General features: G+C 43.5%; 1 protein-coding gene across 2 annotated transcripts in view; it reads left to right on the top strand.

Annotated features, from left to right (window-relative positions):
• The window catches only part of MST1R (macrophage stimulating 1 receptor), a 62733-nt gene that overhangs the window by 17526 nt on the left and 21391 nt on the right, over window positions 1-23816 (top strand). For both annotated transcript variants that reach the window (XM_081185814.1, XM_081185815.1), the window contains exons 3-6: window positions 11294-11482; window positions 12183-12305; window positions 14168-14338; window positions 16627-16805. In XM_081185814.1, the coding sequence (XP_081041940.1) occupies window positions 11294-11482; window positions 12183-12305; window positions 14168-14338; window positions 16627-16805 (662 nt within the window). The remainder of the gene's footprint in view (window positions 1-11293; window positions 11483-12182; window positions 12306-14167; window positions 14339-16626; window positions 16806-23816) is intronic.

Here is a 23816-nt window from a genome sequence, read left to right on the forward strand (position 1 = left end):
ATCTGTTTGTACCAGCTGTATAGGTGTGAATGCTCCATAAGTTCTACATGCTTCATATATATTCCTCTTAAAGATCGTCAGTAAAGAGTTGCACAGAGTTGAATCAGGCAGTGCATAGTAAAATAAATGTGGAATTTATGGAATCCTGGTTATCATGCCTGTGAAGATAACCAAAGGTGGATCTAGGGGAGCACGACCAGTTTGGTCATACTGGGCACAGAGATTCTGGGGCGCTGCAGCAGGAGTCACAACTATGAAGTCCAACGGAAGGCAAGAGGTGAAGGGGGCACCAGATTCTGGTGTCGCAGAGGGCGCCATTGAAATTTGAAACACCAAGATACCAAGTTGTGCAAGAGTTTTGTGGAAGACATTTTAGACTGCAGTGTTTTCCAGTTCTTGTTTGGTGGTTTGAACCTGTTGCTAATGCTCAGGAAATAAGATGAGAATGACAAAAGAAGTCTAGATTGCTCCAAACCCATTAAGAGCGTGACTCAGCCCATAATTGCTCTTCTTGCTGCTTTCCTTGTATGGAAGAACCACACAAAGGCACTTTTAGGTCAAAATAACTGTCCCACAGGCCCTCCGCTCACTTCTCTGCAGATTCATTCTGTGTTTTAGAGAGAGTGTGTGAGAGAGAGATTCATTGTCCATTTCCTCACACTCATGTGAGCTTTGCACAACTTTCTATTTCATACATTACTGTGCGTATGCTCTCTTTCGTGGCTTTGAGGTTTGTTGCTCAAGTTAAAGCCGACCAAAACTAAGACTTGTCCCAACTATCTTAGTTCGCTGCCATGCACTACACGTGTTGTCTCAGTGACAGCCCAAATCTGCCTGAATATCTCCCACAATGTAAATCCACGCTATAAGAAAAACATTAGCAAATGTCTTTAATAGCTCTGCATTTTCTCCCTGTTCTCTTAATACGTGGCTGGAAGTGCATGTTGGCATCTGTCCTCCAAGCTAATGAAAACTGTGGCTTTCTCAGGACCCTGCTATGAGTCCCAGACCTGTGCTTGGGACATACGCCTGAGGTTTCTTCACCTACCCCACCCCTTCCCCAGCCACAGTCTTGCCAAACCAACTTTCCACAAACCATCACTGTTAGAACGGACAGACTGACTCAGGTTATGGTGAAATGGTGATGAAGATTTCCTCTTCACTGCCTTCCTCTCAGAAGGTAGGAAGGAAGCACGTGGAGAAGAGTGCAAGCTCATTTTTATTACTTCATTCATCTTCCTCTTGCAGTGCTAACTTGTTAAAGAACAGCAGTGATGGGAATTTTTGTCTTCAAGGCATGTGGCAGCATAGTGGCGGGTCGTCTGATTTGGCAGCTGCGTGGCATCTTGAGCCCCAGCAGTCTTCAAGGATGGGTGTGTCAAAGCACCATAGAACAACAGAAGCCTGACTGTATCAGTAGCAGCCTTGTGGTTGCTGTGCAGCACAAACAACTTATATCTATGTAAAGTCAATACATGGAAGGGAAATTGGCTTCACAGTCTGCTGCCATGAACCCTTCCATACATTCACTACAGAGAGTAGAAGTTTAAGCGGGGATTTCCGTCACGTTCCCATGACTGCTTGGCACATGCTCTTTAATGTCTTTTTATTAGAGAATGTTTTACTCCAAATCAATGCACAGCACATATAATTCCTGAGGAATTCAGGCGCATGTAGAAGAGGTTCTAGTGGGGAAACAGTAGGAAGTAGCCGAGAATAAGGCATGGAAGACCTTACTGGGTTTGAGGAGTGGCAAGTCTGATTAAAGGGAGATTTGGGGCAACGCTAATCTTGCTTTGTGTGGGACTGGTGAGGCCAGTGGTCTTACACTGATGGCAGCTTCTAGCCATGGGTCCTTGGCCACTGGCGTGCTTCTCGGAGACTCAGGTCCTCTTAGAGTGGCCTCTGCAGTGGTTGTAAGTGTATCTGCCTTTTTCTAATGTGCAAGGTGTGTGAGAATGGCACACATAACAGTTCCTGGGTGTTTAAAGTACAAATAAAACAGTACATTTTAGCTAAGTAGGGGGGAATATGCAACAGGAAGATACAGTAAATAAATATTTTCTGGGCTTTGCATTGGTGGTTCCCAGAGAGATAATTTCCTACACAAAAAGAGAGGGGGGGTTGTTTGTTTTTTTAAGCATTATCAAACTGTCACTTAGAAATTTTGGCTCAGCGCTAGCTTACTTGCACATCAGCTGCAAACTGTCATCAAAACTAACACCCGTGGCTAAGACCAGCTTTTAAAGAAAGCGTTCTTGGACTAGTTTTTATTTTTTGTAGCCACAAATTTTCTTTTGGCTGTTTAAAATGTTATCTTATGGCTGCCTTTTGTTGTTAACATTTTAATATTGATTATTTTAATATTTTATGTTGTAAATCACCTTGAGAACATTTTGACAGAAAGGCAAGATGTAAGTGACTTAAAGAAACAAATAAATGGAAGGTTTTCACAGTGAAGGGAGTTAAACCATGGGATTCCCCCCACCCCAAGATTTATATTGGGTTTGGTGCTGTTTAGATTGTTTATAAATAATCAGGTGTTGAGAATGAAAAATGAGACAGCCAAGTATTCCTGATCTATCAGGATGGTGAGATCTAAAGAAGACTGCAAAAGACCTGCAACATGAGGACTAAGGGGACTTTCTCCTGACTCATGTTTGTTGCTTTTTCCACTCAGGAGAAGCAAGCACAAACCTGCATGAACACTTCTTTAATATTTTTGAACTGATTAGAGGGAGAGAGATTTCTGGTCATACTTTGATTTGTAGGTCTCGCACAGTCAGTTCTTACTCAGTGACTGATAGCAGGAGAAAATGGAAAAGTTTGCAAGGTGGGTGTAAAATGCAGCAAGGAAATTCCCGCACAAAGACAGGTGAGGCCCTGAGTCAGCAGAGCATTGAAAAACTAATTAAGAGGCTACATGATCAACTGTAACTGGTTTAAGTGCTATAGCTTCCCCACAAGGGACCCTGGGATTTGTAGCGGAGTGTGTGTTGATGTGGAATTACCCCTAGCCAAGAATGCTGATTACCTCTGAGAAACTCGTTCATCCATCCATCCATTCATTTAGCAGTTTTCGCAAAGCACTTCATCCTATAATTATACCCCAAGGCTGCCTTGTTTCAAATTTAGGATTATTCACACAGTGTGGTGTGATTTTAAAATAGTTGCCTCACGGTGACTTAACCCTGATACTGTGAGGTCAATTGCTGGAGTAAGGAAAGTTTTAAGAATTTCCTCCTGAAATTACCAGTTCCATCACATGAATGTCTGTTGTGTAATTGTTTTTATGTGAACAATCCGCTGGGAGACATTTTGCCTTTTCTTTGGTTTTCCGCAAACCCAGCTGCATTTCAAGTGTAAAAATAAACAAATCCTGATGTGCAGGAAGAAAGCACCCTTTTATTTTCTCTCTCTCTCTGAACATTTATTACATATTGATATTTCCTGAAGCCCCTTTATGGATCACTGCCTTGCCGTGGCGAAGGGGCTTGAAGAACTCAGAGAAGCTATGAACTATGCCGAGCAGGGCACCCAAGATGAACAGGTCATAGTGGAGAGTTTTGACCAAACGTGATCCACCTGGAGTAGGAACCGGCAAGCCACTCCAGTATCCCTGCCAAGAAAACTCCATGGACAAAGACAACAGGCATATAAAAGTTATGACGCTGGAAGATGAGCCCCTCAGGTCGGAAGGTGTCCAACATGCTACTGGGGAAGAGCGGAGGACAAGTACAAGTAGATCCAGAGCTGATGAAGCGGCTGGGCCAAAGCCGAAAGGACGCTCAGTTGCGGATATGCATGGAAGCGAAAGGAAAGTCCAATGCTGTAAAGAAAAATATTGCATAGGAACCTGGAATGTAAGAACCATGAACCTGGGTAAGTTGGATGTGGTCAAAAATGAGATGGCGAGAATAAATATTGACATCCTGGGCATCAGTGAGCTAAAATGGACGGGAATGGGCGAATTCAGTTCGGATGACTATCATATCTACTACTGTGGGCAAGAAACCCGTAAAAGAAATGGAGTGGCCCTCATAGTCAACAAAAGAGTTGCGAAAGCTGTACTGGGATGCAGTCTCAAAAATGATAGAATGATCTCGATACGAATCCAAGGCAGACCTTTTAACATCACAGTAATCCAAGTTTATGCACCAACTACTGGTGCTGAAGAAACTGAAATTGACCAATTCTATGAAGAATTACAAGACCTTATAGAAGTGACACCAAAGAAGGATGTTCTGCTCATTATAGGGGATTGGAATGCTAAAGTAGGGAATCAAGAGATAAAAGGAACAACTGGCAAGTTTGGCCTTGGAGTTCAAAATGAAGCAGGGCAAAGGCTAATAGAGTTCTGCCAAGAGAACAACCTGGTCATCACAAACACGCTTTTCCAACAACACAAGAGACGACTCTACACATGGACATCCCCAGATGGGCAACATCGAAATCAGATTGATTATATTCTCTGCAGCCAAAGATGGAGAAGCTCTATACAGTCAGCAAAAACAAGACCTGGAGCTGACTGTGGCTCAGATCATCAGCTTCTTATAGCAAAATTCAAGCTTAAACTGAAGAAAGTAGGAAAAACCACTGGACAGGTAAGATACAATCTAAACCAAATCCCTTATGAATACACAGTGGAAGTGAGGAACAGGTTTAAGGATTTAGATTTGCTGGACAGAGTGCCTGAAGAACTATGGGTGGAGGCTCACAACATTATACAGGAGGCAGCAACTAAAACCATCCCAATGAAAAAGAAATGCAAGAAAGCAAAGTGGCTGTCCAACGAGGCCTTACAAATAGCGGGGGAGAGAAGGCAAGCAAAATGCGAGGGAGATAATGAAAGATACAAGAAATTGAATGCAGATTTCCAAAGAATAGCAAGGAGAGACAAGAAGGCCTTCTTAAACGAGCAATGCAAAGAAATAGAGGAAAGCAACAGAATGGGTAGAACCAGAGATCTGTTCAAGAAAATCGGAAATATGAAAGGAACATTTCGTACAAAGATTACCATAATAAAGGACAAAAGTGGTAAAGACCTAACTGAAGCAGAAGACATCAAGAAGAGGTGGCAAGAATACACAGAGGAATTATACCAGAAAGATATGGATGTCTCGTACACCCCAGGTAGTGTGGTTGCTGACCTTGAGCCAGACATCCTGGAGAGTGAAGTCAAATGGGCCTTAGAAAGCACTGCAAATAACAAGGCCAGTGGAAGTGATGGTATTCCAGCTGAACTGTTTAAAATTTTAAAAGATGATGCTGTTAAGGTGCTACACTCAATATGCCAGCAAGTTTGGAAAACTCAGCAGTGGCCAGAGGATTGGAGAAGATCAGTCTACATCCCAATCCCAAAGAAAGGCAGTGCCAAAGAATGCTCCAACTACCGCACAATTGCACTCATTTCACACGCTAGCAAGGTTATGCTTAAAATTCTACAAGGAAGGCTCAAGCAGTATGTGGACCGAGAACTCCCAGAAGTGCAAGCTGGATTTAGAAGAGGCAGAGGAACCAGAGACCAAATTGCAAACATGCGCTGGATTATGGAGAAAGCTAGAGAGTTCCAGAAAGACATCTACTTCTGCTTCATTGACTATGCAAAAGCCTTTGACTGTGTTGACCACAGCAAACTATGGCAAGTTCTTAAAGAAATGGGAGTGCCTGATCACCTCATCTGTCTCCTGAGAAATCTCTATGTGGGACAAGAAGCTACAGTTAGAACTGGATATGGAACAACTGATTGGTTCAAAATTGGGAAAGGAGTACGGCAAGGCTGTATATTGTCTCCCTGCTTATTTAACTTATATGCAGAATTCATCATGCGAAAGGCTGGGCTGGATGAATCCCAAGCCGGAATTAAGATTGCCGGAAGAAATATCAACAACCTCAGATATGCAGATGACACAACCTTGATGGCAGAAAGTGAAGAGGAATTAAAGAACCTTTTAATGAGGGTGAAAGAGGAGAGCGCAAAATATGGTCTGAAGCTCAACATCAAAAAAACGAAGATCATGGCCACTGGGCCCATCACCTCCTGGCAAATAGAAGGGGAAGAAATGGAGGCAGTGAGAGATTTTATCTTCTTGGGCTCCATGATCAGTGCAGATGGTGACAGCAGTCACGAAATTAAAAGACGCCTGCTCCTTGGGAGAAAGGCGATGGCAAACCTAGACAACATCTTAAAAAGCAGAGACATCACCTTGCCAACAAAGGTCCGTATAGTAAAAGCCATGGTTTTCCCAGTAGTGATGTATGGAAGTGAGAGCTGGACCATAAAGAAGGCTGATCGCCGAAGAATTGATGCTTTTGAATTATGGTGCTGGAGGAGACTCTTGAGAGTCCCATGGACTGCAAGAAGATCAAACCTATCCATTCTGAAGGAAATCAGCCCTGAGCGCTCACTGGAAGGACAGATCGTGAAGCTGAGGCTCCAATACTTTGGCCACCTCATGAGAAGAGAAGACTCCCTGGAAAAGACCCTGATGTTGGGAAAGATGGAGGGCACAAGGAGAAGGGGACGACAGAGAATGAGATGGTTGGATGGTGTTCTTGAAGCTACCAGCATGAGTTTGATCAAACTGCGGGAGGCAGTGGAGGACAGAAGTGCCTGGCGTGCTCTGGTCCATGGGGTCACGAAGAGTCGGACACGACTAAACGACTAAACAACAATTTCCTGAAGATGAAGGATCTTTCTGTAAAATCAAGGGAAGCCAACAGGATTTTCTGGGCCTAGTACACTAGATGGGATGGGTGGGGGGCAGGTTGTGATTTCACTTTTTTTGTGAAACCTTCATTTCAAGGGAATTACCTTTGAGTAAAACATACAAAAGCCAGACAGTTAAGCTTTGTTCTGTGAAGGTAGCATACTTGGGGCATGAATGAAATAATGTAGACATGAGGAAAATGCTTAAACAAACATACCAGAGTATCGTCCTCTATCCCTGTTTAGGGAAGTTTAATTTTTTTTAGGTTTTATCACTTTACTTACTATTATTATTATTATTATTATTATTATTATTATTATTATTATTATTCTGTTGGGAGCTGCCCAGAGTGGCTGGGGAAACCCAGCCAGATGGACAGTGTATTAATAATAACAATAACAATATGTTGTTGTTGTTGTTGTTATCCAGCTTCCCCTCCTGCTCTGGGATGGCTCCCCGTCCTGAGTCCCAAATGGGGGTAGTCAACATCCCTTCCTCTGGTTGCTTGGCAACAGTGATTAAACACCCTTCACAATGGTGTTGCCTGCAAGTGCCAAAGCATTAGAGTAGCCTCCGTGTTTTGTAACTTTCTTTAGACATGTCATAAAATTGTGTCCAATTGACTTGCTATTTTTTTAAAGAGAAAGCTAAGAAGGGGACCTAGTACATTTGCACCTCCTGTAGCCCCCTGTTGATGGCCTTGTGCCCATCTGCATATTGGGTCATTAGCCCACTTCAGACATTACAGGAAACCATGTTTCCCTGTGGTGGGCCCTGGGCTCACATTATCTCTCTTCCCAAGAAGGAGATTGGAACCTTCTGCTTCTGATTTTTAAACAACTATGGTTCCTCATGATGTCCAAACTCAGGAGTTTATTAAAATGAGGGTGACTGAGAACAAGCCAGGATCTTGATTTGATTTCTGATTTTAGCTTGTTCTGAAACTATAGTTTAAGAACAGAAATGATTTAACTTCTGCAGACAGAAGTCCACACCCACCCTTGACAAACACTGCAGTGGCTGTATCCCAGAAATGGATGTAGCCAAAACTATGTGTGGCCACCCAGCACACACACACTCACATGCACACTACGCACACCACAAGCTTAACACAAGTCACCAGTGTGATGCAGCAGCAAAAAAAAACCTCATGCTATTTTGGCTGCTTCAACAGAAGTCTTGTGTCCCAATCAAGGGAAGTAGTAGTGTCGCTCTGTTCTGCCTTGGTCAGACCACACCTGGAGTACTGTGTCCACTTCTGGGCAATAAGCGGGAATGTGTGCAGAGGAAGGCAACCAAGATGATCAAGGGTCTGGAAACCAAGCCTTATGAATAACAGCCGAGGGAATTGGGTATGTTTAGCCTGGAAAAGAGGAGACTCAGAGGAGATATGATAGCCACCTTCAAATGTCTGAAGGGTTGTCACATGGAGGATGGAGCAAGCTTGTATTCTCCTGCCCTGGAGGCCAGGACCCAAACCAGTGGGTTTAAGTTACAAGAAAGGAGATTTCGGCTAAACATCAGGAAAAACTTTATGACAGTAAGAGCTGCTTGACAGTGGAACAGACTCCCACAAGAGGTGATGGACTCTCCTACCTTGGTGGTTTTTAAGCAGATGTTGGACGACAGTCGGTCATGCATGAGCTAGTTGAAATTCCTGCATTGCAGGAGGTTGGACTCATGGGTCAGCAAACTTTTTCAGCAGGGGGCCAGTCCACTGTCCCTCAGACCTTGTGGGGGGCCGGACTATATTTGGGAGGGGAAAATGAATCAATTCCTATGCCCCACAAATAACCCAGAGACCCAGATTTTAAATAAAAGGACACATTCTACTCATGTAAAAACACGCTGATTCCCGAACCGTCTGTGGGCCAGACTGAGAAGGCTATTGGGCTGGATCCGGCCCTCAGGCCTTAGTTTGCCTACCCATGGACTAGACCCTTGAGATCACTTCCAACTGTACAATTCTATGGGTCTATGACCCATGAGAAACCTTTTCAGTTGAACTATGCAGATCAGCTGATGAGGGGGATTGAGTCTCCTCCCTTATCAGATAATTGAGTTAATGAGTGAGGAGGAGCAATTTGCACCCCATAATGGCACTGGGGTGCCAGGGAGTTGAAACTATGAAGCCATGATGGGAATAAACATTGCCCTATTCCCAAGACATCACACTGACTTTCTGAAGTGCCCAGGAGGCACTGCATCTCTGCCCTGTCCATTGCCATGATGGGAATGAAAATCATTCTGTCACCACCGGTGCTCTGCAGACTATTTTTTCCCTGCAGTAGCATCCCTGCCAACAAATTCAGGAAATGAGCTGGCAGGCCACCAGGGAAGACTTGATGTGCTGATTAGGCTTGCAGGACTGTGGTTTAAATAGGGCTGCCATACGTCCAGATTTTCCTGGACATTACCGGGATTTCAAAGGCGGAATTGATGTCTGGGGTCAATTTCCAAAAGGCGGCACTTTTTCCTGGATCTTAGGCAAGTCAATCCTAGGTTTGAAAGAAGCCATAATTCTCTGAGATTGGTTGTTATCAGGATCTGTGGTTTGCTCAAAACCATAAGCAGATGGCTTATTCATGTAGCAGGAAACTATGGCTTCCTCTTAAATCTGAACTGGGCTTTGGTGGGGTGTTATTGCAAGTTTTATTTTCCCTCTTTTCTTTTTCTTAAAAAATGCCTATGTGTGTGCTCCATTATTGTGAATTCAGTTAAGCCTAATCTCTTGTCTTTTTCTCTGAAGAATGACAGACGCTTTCCTCTTTCCTGTAGTTGTCATTTGGCTGCTTATATTGCCCTTTGCTTTGTGTCTCATTAATCTGATCTTGAAGAAACTCCAGATGTCTCTTCCATTTCATAAGAGTGCCTTGCATAATTTTGTGTGTCCTTAAGGCTTGCTTTGTTTACAGTAATTGGTCAATCTCTCCTGCAGCATCTGCTCTTGCTCCTTATAGCTCTGCAGGCTTTGACTGTGACTAAAGTGTACTGTCTACTCTGAAAACATTTGGTTGCTTGTGTGCTAGGAATGGCTGGTGTTCATCCAGGGCCAAGTGAGAAGACTCTCATTTCCTTGTGAGCTCAGCTTCATATATTGGAGGAGAATGTCTCTAGGGCACAATAAGTAGCAGGATAGCATGTGCCGCTGCAATCAAGCAGGGAAAAGCAATGCACCAAGAATGTATTGTGTACGGCTGAATGTTGTGTCCTTAACTTTATACTATTTGGTTAAAAATGCAGACTCCGATTGGTTCAGTTATATAGTGACATCTAACAGACACATGGCTTATGTTGCAGGACTATGGGTGAAAGTATGGTAAGAGTATGGGGCGTTGGAACATTGGAGGACTGAGGAGAAGCTTCTAACACCTTTTCTCCCTTAGCACTTCCTGCCTCTGCCACCAGAGCCAGAAGCTGTGAGAGGCCCAGTGAGAAAGACCTGGCTGGCAGGGACCTCACATCCAGCTCATTTGGCTGCCACTTATGGGCTGGGATTGGGGGGGAAACATACAAATACTGTACATTTTGTGATTATGCACATAACAACTCAATTTTTAATATATTAGAAGCTGCCTCAAAAAACTCAGTTAGTAGGTGTGTTAATCAATAATAATAATAATATCAACAACAATAACAACAACAACAATTTATTATTTATATGCTGCCCATCTGACTAGGTTGCCCCAGCCACTCTAGGCGGCTCCCAACAAGAAATAGTAAAAACACAATATAACATCACACACTAAAAAAATTCCCTGAACAGGGCTGCCTTCATATGTCTTTTAAAAATCACGTAGCTATTTATCTGTTTGACATTCCTAAATAAATAAACAAAATAGAAGTGGGTACAATAGGGGAAGAAAGCAGAATATATTTATTGCCAGGGTATTAAATAAAGAGGCAGCTGGACTTTCCGGCATGTAAACAAACCAGGATTTCTAGTCTCATAAGGCTGCAGCAGGGGGCAAGGGTGAACCCGGAGAAGCTGTTGTCTTACAATTCTTCGCTTTGGCAGGCTGATAGAGAGGGACTAGACTAGATAATTGGTATTTAACCTTCCTGTTCCGTGTCAGGGCCCAGCAAAGTCAGAAGCAAACAGCGTGATCCAGACCTTCCATTGGTCAGGTTACAGAGCAGGCAGGCAATGATCCAAAGGCCCAGAGACAGATGATGTGGTCTAAGGCAGGCTGTATGCCTGGTGTGTTTGTGTGTTTGTTTGAGGGCTTATGCCCTGCCCATCAATAAAACCCCCAAATTTCAGAGCAGGATGATGAGGCAAGTAGAGGCAAGGCACGGGTCTACTTAGTACCTTCTGTCATTAAAAAGTTGTTCAGCCTTGAACAATTGTATAGGTTCAGCCAAGCTTTTATTGAAACTTCAAGTCACTTGTTATGGTTGGTGCGACAAAGCATTAGCGCCCCCTCTGGCTATTATGGGGGTTGCACTGCTGTACAACAGAGGCCAGACTAGGAAGCTCCCTCTGGTGACCTGGTGGTGTAGGAATGCCAAAGTCCCCAGTTTGAGACTCCTAGCATGTTTCACTTAGCATCTGAAACAGCACCTGTTCTCTGTCATGCCAGGTAAATTTCTCAGCCCCACTGGTGAACACCAGCTGCTGGAAGAAGCCCACCTTCATCTCTACAAATTACTACAGGGTGGACCTCTTCAATGGACGTATGGCTGGAGTGCTGCTGACCTCCATCTTTGTAACTGTAATAGATGAGGTGACTGTGGCTCATCTAGGCACATCAGAAGGACGTGTTCTGCAGGTCAGTTAAGAGCTGCAGCTCTGCTTTTTATATCTATTAATATGTGTTTATAATATGGTGAACCTCTGTGCTATCATCTGCCGCCAGGGTTTAAATATCTCTTTAAATACCATCATGTATTTAAATGGCTTCTTGTGGTACTTTTAAAGCTGTAAAGCTGAAAGCCAATCCATTAACATTTAGGAAATATTACCATGTTTCCACTGTCAACTTAAGCTAATTTTATTTTATTCTCTTCTTATTCTTTCTACAAGAAACCCTTTCCCTAGTTCTAGATCTTTGAGGGAACTAGGGATAACAAACAAGGGGTTTCTCAACATGCTCACAAAATTATAATTCCCAATGTTTCTTGTAGGAAGTGTCAACAGCTAAACTTCTCAAGGATTTATCATCATTGAAATATGATAATAGTATGAATTACTCCTGGGGTTGTTGGAGAGTCAACCTGCAGAGTATCAGGAATTCTGAACATGAATCCCGGGTGCCCAAATCTATTCATACATCTATTTCCGCATCTCATAGCACTTAGCAGTGTGCAGAGATGTTCATAAAAACGTGGAGTTACTCTCCTGCTTGTAATTCGCAGCCCCAGCAGACAGATGTGTTTGCCAAATTAATGAAGAAGTTCCCTACAATTGTCCCTGCTCCACTAAAAACAGCTGCTGAGGGTGTGTAAGCTTTTGTGTGTGTATGTTCCTAGGTGGTTCTTCCATCCAATCTCTACACAAACGTATTGGCGAACTTCTCCTTGGGGGAGACATTGCCAGTGCTGCGAGAAGTCAGCAAGATGAATGACGCTTTGCTGTTTGTCACAGGAAAAAAGGTAAGAGATGTGAAGCTCTGAAGCTCGACTGTGCATGGAGGTTGAGATTTCAAAGGAAGCATTACTTATTTGCTTGTTTCCGGGTGGGGGGAAGGTTATTCTACAGGTGCTTTGATTTTACATCTGGAGAGAATGCTGAGGTTGCTCTGATCTCATCATCCATCATCTCAGACCCAAAGTACATATTCAGGAAAACTGAGTGGCAGAGGCATTCTACACCAGTTTAGAGTGCACATAGAGTGCACATGTTTTGATAGCACCCCACATAAAAAACCTGGCTGCCTGCAGAAAATGCATACATCAGAGTTCTAGCCTAGTCATAGAATAATAGTCATAGAATAATAGAATTGTAGAGTTGGAAAGGACCCCCAGGGTCATCTCCCTTTCCACAGGCAGAAAATTTGTGAGGGGGAAGACTATTCAATCTACCTCTGGCATTCTGAGGAAATACAGTCCTCCAGGACTGATTGACCCTTAGTATGATCCTTTTTGGAAAGAACTATCTTCTTAAGCTATGTCAGAGTAGCAGATGTCTCCCCCTTCAAGATCACAAAGGCTTATTTCAGCTACCTTTTCACCTTATTCTTTTATTAGCATTTCCTTGGCTCTTCCAGCCCTTTGAATTTTCATTTCTTTCTACAGAAATCCTTTGAACTTGCTGTCTCTAGCCAGTCATTTATCTCTCCTAGGATGTTGGAACTTTAATTGAAAAATTGGTGCACCATTTCACTGGGCCTCATTTTGTTCTTCTGGTAGCTCTAGGGCTGCCTACCTAACCTTTTTTGGTCTTAGACTTAGTGGCTTCATCAAATGGCAAATCCCACTGGATTTCAGCAAGGTTTTTGGCATTTTCTGCTGCCAAATCATTCTAGCTTTACTGGGGGAGAAAAAAATATTCTGGTCAGGCAGCTGTAAAACAGAGCTCAGAACTTGATGACAGCTCCCTGCTGAGACCAGGAGTATTAGGAGCCCAACTGCTTTGTCTCTCTGATGTCTTGATGCCTTGATACAAGCTACAAGCACCGAGTGGCAGATGCACAAGGGGAGCTGTTCTGAGGGTAGATTGCACTCACATTTTAATTGTGGACCACCCTTGGAATATGGTTAAAGGATGGTATAAAAATACTTATAAATAAATTGTGTGGGGTTTTTTGGTGAGCAAAGTACATGCTGTTGGAAAGATGTGCTGTTGGAAAGACCATCAGTCCCCTTGACATAGGAACATAGAAAGCTTCCTTACAGTAAGTCAGGTCATTGGTTCATCCTGCTCAGGCTTGTCAACACCAAGCACGGGGGAGTTAAGTGCCACCCCCCTGTCAATCACCTGACATCAACATGATGCCAAAGGACCCATTTTTACTTGGCAGTGTAGCTTGAGTTCAAGCTGTGCTGCACAGGAAGATCCCAGTGGATCCAAGCCAGCCTTGAAGTCACTGCCATTTAGCTGTTTGGTGGTGACGTCAGTCCCTGCTTGGGTTGGCTGCACCCAGGAGTTTCCAATACTTTATAGCGAAGCTGATCCAAGTGGGGCTTGGATTCTTTGATACAAACCCATTTTCCAGTGAACACTTGGGTGTGCATTTTAAGGCTCCTTTGGATACATATATTCTCCTGCCCCACACCTGGCTGTCATACATGATACCAGGTGTGGGGTGGTGGGTGGTCAGCCTGCTGGGGGAAATGATCTCACAGTGGGTTGGAGGTTCAGTGCTGCTGACCTGCACTGCTTGGCAGTGGCTATCTAGGGTTTCAGGCAGGGATTTCTCCCAGTCCCACCTGGAGACATTGAGGATTGAAACAAGGACCTTCTGCATGCAAAGTTGAGCTCCACCCATCCTCTTTTGCAACTGTCCATCTTGCAGGTGTCCCAGGTGAAAATAACTGGTCCAGGCTGTCGCCATTTCCTGACATGCTTCCGCTGCCTGAAGGCAGAGCGTTTCATGCAGTGTGGCTGGTGTGGAAATGCATGCACCCGTCAGGAAGACTGCAAGGCAGAGTGGAACCAAAAGAGCTGCTCTCCTGTCCTCACTGATGTACGCAAGTATCTTCTTATGTATGACATTGCCTAATGGTACATTGACATGGCGGCTTATGCACACTGCAGCTATGCTCACTGAGCTATTTGGTGCTTTGGGACTGCCTTAGTTCTTCCCTCCACCCTTTGTTAAATGTCTGGCATTTTTATATTTCTGTTTGTCAGATGTGTTTGTCATAAAGCCTAAAGTACTCTGGGCATCTTGGGACCCATAATTCCTGCATTTCCTGAGACATGCATCACCTGCATTTTGCATTAGTTATTATGTTTTCCACGGGGTGTGTTTTTTCTTTCTGTCTTAACCTCTTGCTTTGCGTGTTCTTCCAAATAGAGCACTTAAGACATCTCCCTCACCACTGGCTCAACTTCTCGAGTGGAGCCATGGGGGTGGGGGACAACCCCCCCCACACCCTTCCTCTCTCTTTTATTCTGTGAGACCCTTTTCTCCTTTCCTGAAAGGGTGACTTTAGCATGGCATCATTGAGCACTGTGTTCTCCTGCGTTTTGCCTATAGTGAGGGCAATGTTGTTGTTTCCCAAACAGAAAATCAGAAAACCCACAAACCTAGCACAATGAAAGCCTATATCGATATTACACATTCACATCCTTCGTATCTTTTGGAACGACTCACTGCATTTGACATACACAAGGAACGGTCATGTGGGGACAAAGGTGGGCTGATGAGTTTCCAGCTATAGCGCGAAAACTCAAGCAGGTTGGGGCTGGTGCACATGAAACAGCCAGTATGTGGAGACCACATACACTTGCTCCTTTTACAGCAGGGGTGGGGGAAAGCTTTTTCAGGCCAAAGGCCACATTTCCACCTGGGCAACCTTCTGTGGGTGTCATGCCCGTAGTAGGTGATGCCTGAGGCAAAAGTGGGCAAAGCAAGAAATGTAAACACAGCTTCTGTATGGCTGTTATCAGAGCTCAAGGGCACATTCCAGACAAGCAGAAATGCTCAGGGAGGATATAACTAGGACTAGTGAGAGGTGTGGATGGGAGAAGGAGGTGTGGCTGAGGACTAGATAAAGAGAGTTGCCCTTGGACCCTGGGCCCGAGGTTCCCTAGTTCTGTCAGAGAGGCTGCCTAGACACACACTCCAGGTATACAGTGGCTCCTGTGGGAATGGGGTCATCTTCACACCACTGCGGGCATCTAAAAAGTCCCCTTGATACTAATAAAGAGTCTATGCATAATCATGGTTTGCTGCTGGGGCTGATTAAGACTGTCGCTTTGTGGCTTTTGATGTGTCCGCACAGCGATTCCTATATTCCATTAAGGTGAGTTAATATTTAGCAGAGCAAACCGTTCTGAGGTAAACTCTTAACCATTAACATTAGTCACTTGTCGTCACAGGGAGTCACTAGGTCAAATTACTTTGGCTTCAAAAAGAGGCAGAGTAGTAGCTTGATAAAGGAATAAATTTAAACTTCTACTTCACTCTTTCTTTATTCATTTTTTAACTAGATAAATAACATATAAAATATTATTAAAGAAGCACACTTAGAGTCGTTTAAATGTTTCACCATTTGCATATTTTGCTCCCTGTATTAAATTTTAGGCAAATGCTGTGATACCGTGTTTATACTGATTTTGAATATGGGCAGCAGATTCAGATCTAAGCTCACCCTTGAAGCAAACTGGGTGGCCTTCATCAATTCACTTTCACTTGGCCTCAACAGTTAAGAAAAATAAGTTTGTGGTGAGCATAAAGCAAGGGAGTATTAAATGTTCATGCTCAAATATTTTCAGTACCAAAGTAGCACTTTCAAGAAGTGAGAATATCCCAGCTTGCTGCTATTCACCCTTGTTCAAGGTCTGGTTGGTGACTTCATCGCACCATTAGTTTAGCCTGACCATGCCAGCCTTGATCCTAGACAGTTTTTGAAACCACATGTTAACTAATTGCAGATAATTGGGATATCTGCCAATTTATGTTCCCTGTATGGACTCTGTGCACCTTTTACTGCATGCAGTTGAACGTTCCTGCACTTGGTCCGAGCAACAGCTTACCCTAATAATTCATTCAACTTCTTTCCTCCAAATGGAAGTGAATCCTAACCTAAGGCTTTTTGCAACAGTTAGGGAAGGGCCTGGAGAAAAAAATTGCCATTCCCATGTAAGTTCTCTTTGTGTCAGAGTATGTCTGCAGCATTGCCTGGTGCCAATACCTGGGTCTTATTGGTGTTTGGAACTTGAGCAGAAGACAGGTGTATCTAAGGGCTATTCAAATCTTGCTGGTGACTGCATAAGTAAAGCTTTGTGTATCATCTGCTTTCACAGTTCCACCCCAGAAATGCACCACTACAAGGCAGCACTAAGGTGACACTCTGTGGCTCAGGCTTTCGTTCAGGTTCATATTTCAGTGGCATGGATGCCTCACCTTCAACTCTTGGTGACTACAAGGTTACAGTGGGACGGAAGAATTGCACCGTACTGTTTGAAGAGAGCCTAGAAAACAGGTAACGTTTGAAAGTTAAAAAACACGAAGCCTGCAAACATTATTCCCCCTTCTTTCCTATTCACTTTCTCAGTCCGGCATCTACACAGACTAGCATTCTGTAAATGTGCCTTATGCATGTAAGAAAGGTAGGCAGAGAGGAATTCTTGGTGGCTGTTTTTCTTTGGAGATTCACCACAATCTCAGCCTGAGCACCTTCTGGAAGACTTGCTAGGCCTGTGTGTCTGGGCTACCTTTGCAGGGTGAAGGCAGGTTGGATAGGTCAGTAGAAGCATGGAGACTTCCCATGGTGTTATAATTATATATAAATTCTGTTTTAATTTGGAGAAGTTAAGGGCCGTGTTCAACCATCTGGTCCCACTAGTGGAAGTCTGCACAAGGGGGAGGAGAGTAGAGGAGAGAGAATGCCATCAGGCAAGCAGAAACACTTCAGCTGGTGGAGCAGTCTGCTTAGCACTATGTTGAATTATACCCTGTATTTTCAGGTTGAAAGCTGCCCTGAACCTTCAAAATAAGATGGACTATAAGCAGGCAGCCTATAATGTACAAAGTTAAGCAATATTCCCTCTTGTCCAGGAGTTTTACATTCCAGGTTGGAGTTCAAGATCGAAGGGAATTCCTTTGTGCATGCTTGCCCCATGGTCCCTATGAATAACTATCTCCCTTTGGTGTTGTTCTTCAGTGCTTCACACCAGGAGCCTACTGAATGATGCGTAGATTAAGGGCTGGTCCACATTTCCACTTGTCCTGTGCCTAGAAAACACGGGTCTGAGGGGTTTCACCCTTGTCCTGTTCTTTCTAGGCACAGGTCTGAGCAGTTTTCCATTTACCCCACTGCTTTCCCTGGGAAAACCCAGCACTGAATGGGAGCAAACGCCAATCTGCAGAAAACCCGATTGACATTTGTTCCAATTCAGCGCTAAAGAGCAGGTTTTCCTAGCAGAAAGTGGAAGGACAAGTGGAAGTCTGGATGAGCCCTTAATCTCAGAAGCCTTGGCTGACAATGGCCCAGTGCTCTGTTCAGACTCCACATGGTATGTGTGAGGCCAGATGGGGAGAGTGAGGCCACAGCTGATAAGCTGTCTGGGGAAAACTTGTGGAAAAGTGCTCTCTTCTCTTGGTTTGGACTCTGTGTTTCCACTGCTAAGGGACATTAAGCCAGCAGTGGTCTAATGTTTTCTTCAGCTTCTGGTATCTTCCTGAAGGAAAATGGGGCCAGGCAAGGGACAAGTTTAGGAAGACATGGGGCTATGTTGGGGTACGGTGTAGGTTGTGTGAGAGCCTTAGTGAACAGACTCTCTTTCTCCTTTCACCTCAGAGTGTTTGTACCACTCAGCTTAAATGAATTTTTGTGTGGTTTGTTGTTCTTTCCTCACAGCTCCCTGAGCACCATTAGAAGGGAATTATAATATGAATAAAACATTGGTGCTGGTTTAGAATGTTCTTTTCCAGAGCTCTCAAGATGAAAGTATGAAAGTACTGTGGAGTGTAGAATATATGTGGCATCCAACAATCTCAGTAGAATCCTGAGATTCTAAGCACTTTTTTATGGGGGGAGAATTTTCTAGTCTTCATGGTTGCAGAGGTCCTGCCAGTTCTGTGAGGGTAGCAGTTCAGTCATTGAGTAATTGGCCCCTTTTACTTAGCACAGTGCTAGCCATCTCTCTCTCATTTAATCAATGTATTCATAGACTAGATGCAAAATGCGGGGCTTATGGTTAGAATATGACTTTTTCTAGAGTTCCTTCTGGTACTTCTTTCTGCCTGTGTGAGGCCCTCAGATGATGTCATAGCAGCCTTACACTTACATGTTGAAATCAGGAGAGGAGACATTTCTGTGTGTCACAGTTTAGACATTGGCAGCTTTCCCGGAGCGGAAATGAAACAGCAGTTTCTACTGTTCCTATTAGTACAAATAGAGTTTCACCTCCATGGCCCATGCTGGAATCAGTCATTCTAGTGAGCTTTGATCTGCATTAAGCAAAAAACTAAAACCAACAACTGAGCATTGTCTGGCAGCATTTTATTTGAGAGGGCAGGTCATATTTGGGTAAGGAAATGCCTCTTAAAAACTGTTTAGAGGGAGAAACAGAGGTATATAGGAAGACATAACAGGAGTCACAGTTGTTAAGAGAGTTTGTGTACTGGTCCAGTAAACGCTTCCGCTGTGCCACCAGCAACAGCTCTCTTTGCAGAGTATTAATTAAGTCCAGTGCAGAGATTCTTGTTGCAGTACAGGCTTCAGAGTCTCAGCAGCAAAGAAATAACGACACAGGGAAGCCTGTCTTTCCAAAGACAGGTTTATTGCAGAAAGATAACAGAAACACCTCCGGAGCTTTCGGACATTTTTGCTTCACGCCCCCAAACACAGAGAAAACAAACACTCTTTATATACTGAGCAACTTAACAACTTAACAACTTAACGAGCTTGACTACTTAAAGTCACATGACATTGCTAACTTGCCAGCGTCTTAGGTTTCACACCCTAACACCCCCTCTCGCTGGCAATACAAAAAACAAAATTACTTCAGACCCATTTCTTCACAAAAGTTTTCATGCCGCTGAAACCCAAGCGGTTTTGTAAAACCATCAGCTTGGTTTTCATGACTGGGACAGTAGTTTAATTTAACAATTCCTGCTTTTACCGTTTGACAAACATTTTGAAAGCGGATATCCAAATGTTTTGTACGACCTTTAAACTGCCCATTTTGTGCTAACTTAAGACACGGTTGATTATCACCCCATACAGTGATTGGAGTGATGGCCTTTTCATACATCTCTTGTGCCAAGCATTTGTAAAATTCTAGATCTCTACATAACTCAGACAAGGCACAGAACTCAGCTTCTGTTGACGACAAAGCAATCAGGTTCTGTTTCTTGGATCTCCACCCAATCAGAGAGTTACCAAATTTTATTACACAGCCAGACACTGATTTTCTATCCTTTAAATTTGCCCAATCACTATCTGCCCAACAAGTAATCTGTGCTTGTCCTTCCGAAGACAATTCAAGGCAAAAATCTTTGGTGTATTGTAGATATCTTAACACTCTTTGAATTCCTTTCCATGCATTTACACTAGGTTTCGAAGCTTCTCTGCTGAGTAAGTTAACAGCGTAAGCAATATCTGGTCTACTCCATTGCGAAAGATGAAGTAAGCTTCCCAGTGCTGACTGAAAGATTTCAGCACGCTTGAATTCAGCACTATCCTTGAACTCATTGTCTTTTACAAAACCCATTTCCATTGGTGTTCTAACACCTGCACACTCCGTCATGTTAAACTTTTTCAACATTTGCAATATCTTGCCTTTTTGATTCAGTAGAAAACTGCCATTTTTGGTCCTATCTATCTGAACACCAAGATAGACCTTCACATCACCAAGATTCTTAACTTTGAAGTGTTTATTTAACTCTTTGGCTAGTTTTTTTACTTGTTCTTGTGTCTTTGAAGTATAAATCAGGTCATCTACATAGACAAGCAAAGATTCTTTAGCATCTCCTGAATTTCTGAAATATAAGCAATTGTCAGCCTTGCTCCTGCTAAAACCAATGCCTATCAAAACGTCATTCAAACACTCATTCCAATTATGAGCAGATTGCTTGAGTCCATAAATAGATTTATGTAGTTTCCATACCTGATTTGATTTACCAACTTTCAATCCTGGCGGTAGCTCCATATAGAGCTCTTCAGCCAAGTCTGAATGAAGATAAGCTGTAGAGACATCAAATTGATTCACTTTGAACCCTTTCTGAGCAGCAACTGCTAATAGTGCCCGTAGGGTCTCACTCCTTGAAGTGGGTGCATAGACTTCGGAATAATGTAACCCCTTTCTTTGCGTAAAACCTCGAGCTACAAGCCTTGCTTTGTACTCTGGTTTCCCCATCGCTGTTGTCTTTATCCTGTACACCCACCTACAACTTACTGCCTTGGTACCTTCTGGCAGTTTGGTGATGGAAAACACACCCAGTTCTTTCATAGAATTCAACTCCTTTTGCATGGCCTCACGCCACCTACTGGCCTCCTCCTGGGGTAATTGCTCAACCTCCTCAAAACTTTCAGGTTCGCAATTTGCCAAACCAGCCCAAACACTAATAGCTTGGTACCTTTCAGGAGGTTTACCTTTGTTGGCACGCTTAGAACGCCTTAACAGTTCCTGCGATGTTCCTTCAGTTTCCCCCTCTGACCCAGAATCACTAGTCGTCACCTGTTTGTCACTAGTAGTTGAAGAACTTTCTGATTCTGACTTTACACATCTCTCTTGCTGTACAGGTGAACTTTTAGAGCTAGAAGATTCTGACTTTACAGACTTGGGTGAACTAGGCGATTTCTCACCCTTGTCCTCAGACTCAAATTCCTTAGTCTGTTCTGGAACTAATACCTGCCCTGGGGCCTGAGTTTCATTGCTACTGTTCACCACATCAAATAGTATGTCAGGATTTCCATGAATTTTATTCCAACCATCCTGTTCACAAAATTCTGCACTTCTGCTGATTGTGATTTTCGTTTGATTGCCTTCTACATTCACAAATCTCCAACCTTTTGTGTTTGCTTGATAACCACAGAAAAACATTTCTTTAGACCTAGGATCGCCTTTCCTACGTTGTGCCCTAGGCACTAGCACATAAGCACGACATCCAAAAACTCTTAGATGATCAATTTTTGGTTTTTTCCCAAATAGCATGAAGTAAGGAGTGTTGCCTACTGTGCTATTGTACACTCTGTTAAAAGTATAATTCGCATACAGTGCAGCCTCAGCCCAAAAACGCTGTGGAAGTCCAGAATCAAACAGCAAAGCAGTAATGGCTTCCTGTAATGTTCGAAATTTTCTTTCGGCAACTGCATTCTCCTGTGGTGAATAGGGATTGGTAAGTCTATGAACTATACCTTTCCTTTTTAACCACGTCTCCAGCGTGTGGTTCACATATTCCCCACCACGATCTGATTGTATTTTACGTACCCTGGTGTCAAATTTACATTCAACTTCTTCAATCCAATCCATCAGGATGGAAGCTGCTTGTGATTTTTCTTTCAGAAAGAAAACCCAACTAGCCCTTGAAAAGTCATCCACCAAAATTTGCATAAATCTCGCACCTCCAAGCGATTTGACTGGCATAGGGCCACACACGTCTGTGTGCACAAGTTCAAAGGGTTTCTTGCTTATTCTATCAGATCTAGGATAGTTACATGTCTTAACCTTAGCATGTTTACAAGCACAACAATCCAGAAAATTTGGACAGGGTTTAATGTTACACTCCTCAGCTAAATCTGGCATCTTGCTTACATACTTAAAGCATATATGAGCTAACCTTCTGTGTAGTAGATGTGCACAACCTGTATGAGGAGCCTTATTTACACACTTAGCTTGCGCTTCACCTGTTGAACATCTACCTGCTGCTAACTGCTCTTCATCCAAAACAAAAAGCCCATCCTCACAGGGAATTTTAACTAGCTCCTTTCCCTGTTTCGAAATGGTGCACACATCATTTTCAAACTCAACCTTAAAACCACTTTTTACCAGGCATGACACACTCAAAAGTCCATTCTTCATTCCTGGAAGAACAAAAACAGGAAGGTTAGTTTGCAAACAGTTAACATAAATTGTGCCTTTAAGGTTCATTTCTCGTTTACTATTGTCTGCTATAGTCACGGTTTTTGCAACTGGCAATGTCTTGCAGTTCATCAAGCGGCCACTAGATGTCGCTGGAACTAAACTGTGACTTGCTCCACTGTCAATTATCCACTTCAAGGTTTGTTGGCTCCTTTTAGGACTCTGTTGTGCTGCCATTGCAGATAGTCCCTTATCAGCACCTGCTCCCCCTCTGGATCGTTGATTCTTGTAGTTCTCACGTCGTCTTCCCCTGTAACTCCGGAAACTGGCCTTGGACTGTTGAAATTCCTGTTGCTTTTCTGGACACTTTGCTATCAAATGAAACCTGCTACCACATCGAAAACATGACTTGCTGGCCATAGCAGACACTTGTGAGGCTTCCTTACAGCTCTGCCTGCTAGCTTCCCCACGCTGGGAATTATCTGAACATCCAACCCTTGGGGTATTTGAATTATCAATACGTTTTCGATGATGTTGATATTCTTGTTCACACAATCTACCAGTCACATAATTCATATTCAGCTGGTCCTCTGGCAAAACTTGTAAAGTTAGTACTAAGTTTTCAAACCCTGCATGCAGGCTGCTAAGCAGAGTATAAACTTTAATATTTTCAGGAAAATTCACACCTAAAGATGACAGTCGGTTGAAATACTCAGTCATCTGTGACGTGTGTTCAACCACACTATCCCCTGGCTTCAGTTTCAACTCATACAAAGCACGTATAATGTTCACCTTCTCTCCGGGCGTGGCTCTATGGTGAATTCGCCTAAGAGCTTCCCAAATTTCAAATGCAGACCTTAAATTTTCCACATGAGGTAATTGGGAATCGTCTATCGATACCATCAACATGCATCTAGCTTTAGTGTCCATTTTATCATGTTCCCTGTTCTGAGCATGTGCAGCAGCCTGTTGCTCTGCTGTGGCATCTGCTGCAACAGCCACAAACGGTTTTCGCCTCTGGACATAGTCAGCCCACACTTCTTTGGCTTCCAACCAGACTTGAGCCCTCTTAGACCACTGCACGTAATTAGCAGAGTTCAACTTTGTAAAGGGAACCTGGAAATTTTCCACTGCCATTCTTGGGGTCTGCTGCTACTCCCTCTGTGTGCCCTTTCTTCTCTTTCCCCTTGGGATTTGTCTTACTCACTTTTCAGACGCCTCCAGCCTCCTCTGAAGCCTTTAAGAGCTGGATTTACGACCAAGCCGGTCTTCTCTCATCCAAAAGCTGCTTTCACTTTCTCTGCACACAATACAGCTGTAGAAACGTAGAAGGATCCATAACCTAAGAGAGTTTGTGTACTGGTCCAGTAAACGCTTCCGCTGTGCCACCAGCAACAGCTCTCTTTGCAGAGTATTAATTAAGTCCAGTGCAGAGATTCTTGTTGCAGTACAGGCTTCAGAGTCTC

This window comes from Podarcis bocagei, assembly GCF_964188305.1.
Source record: "Podarcis bocagei genome assembly, chromosome: 2".
NCBI classification, from domain to species: Eukaryota; Metazoa; Chordata; class Lepidosauria; order Squamata; family Lacertidae; genus Podarcis; species Podarcis bocagei.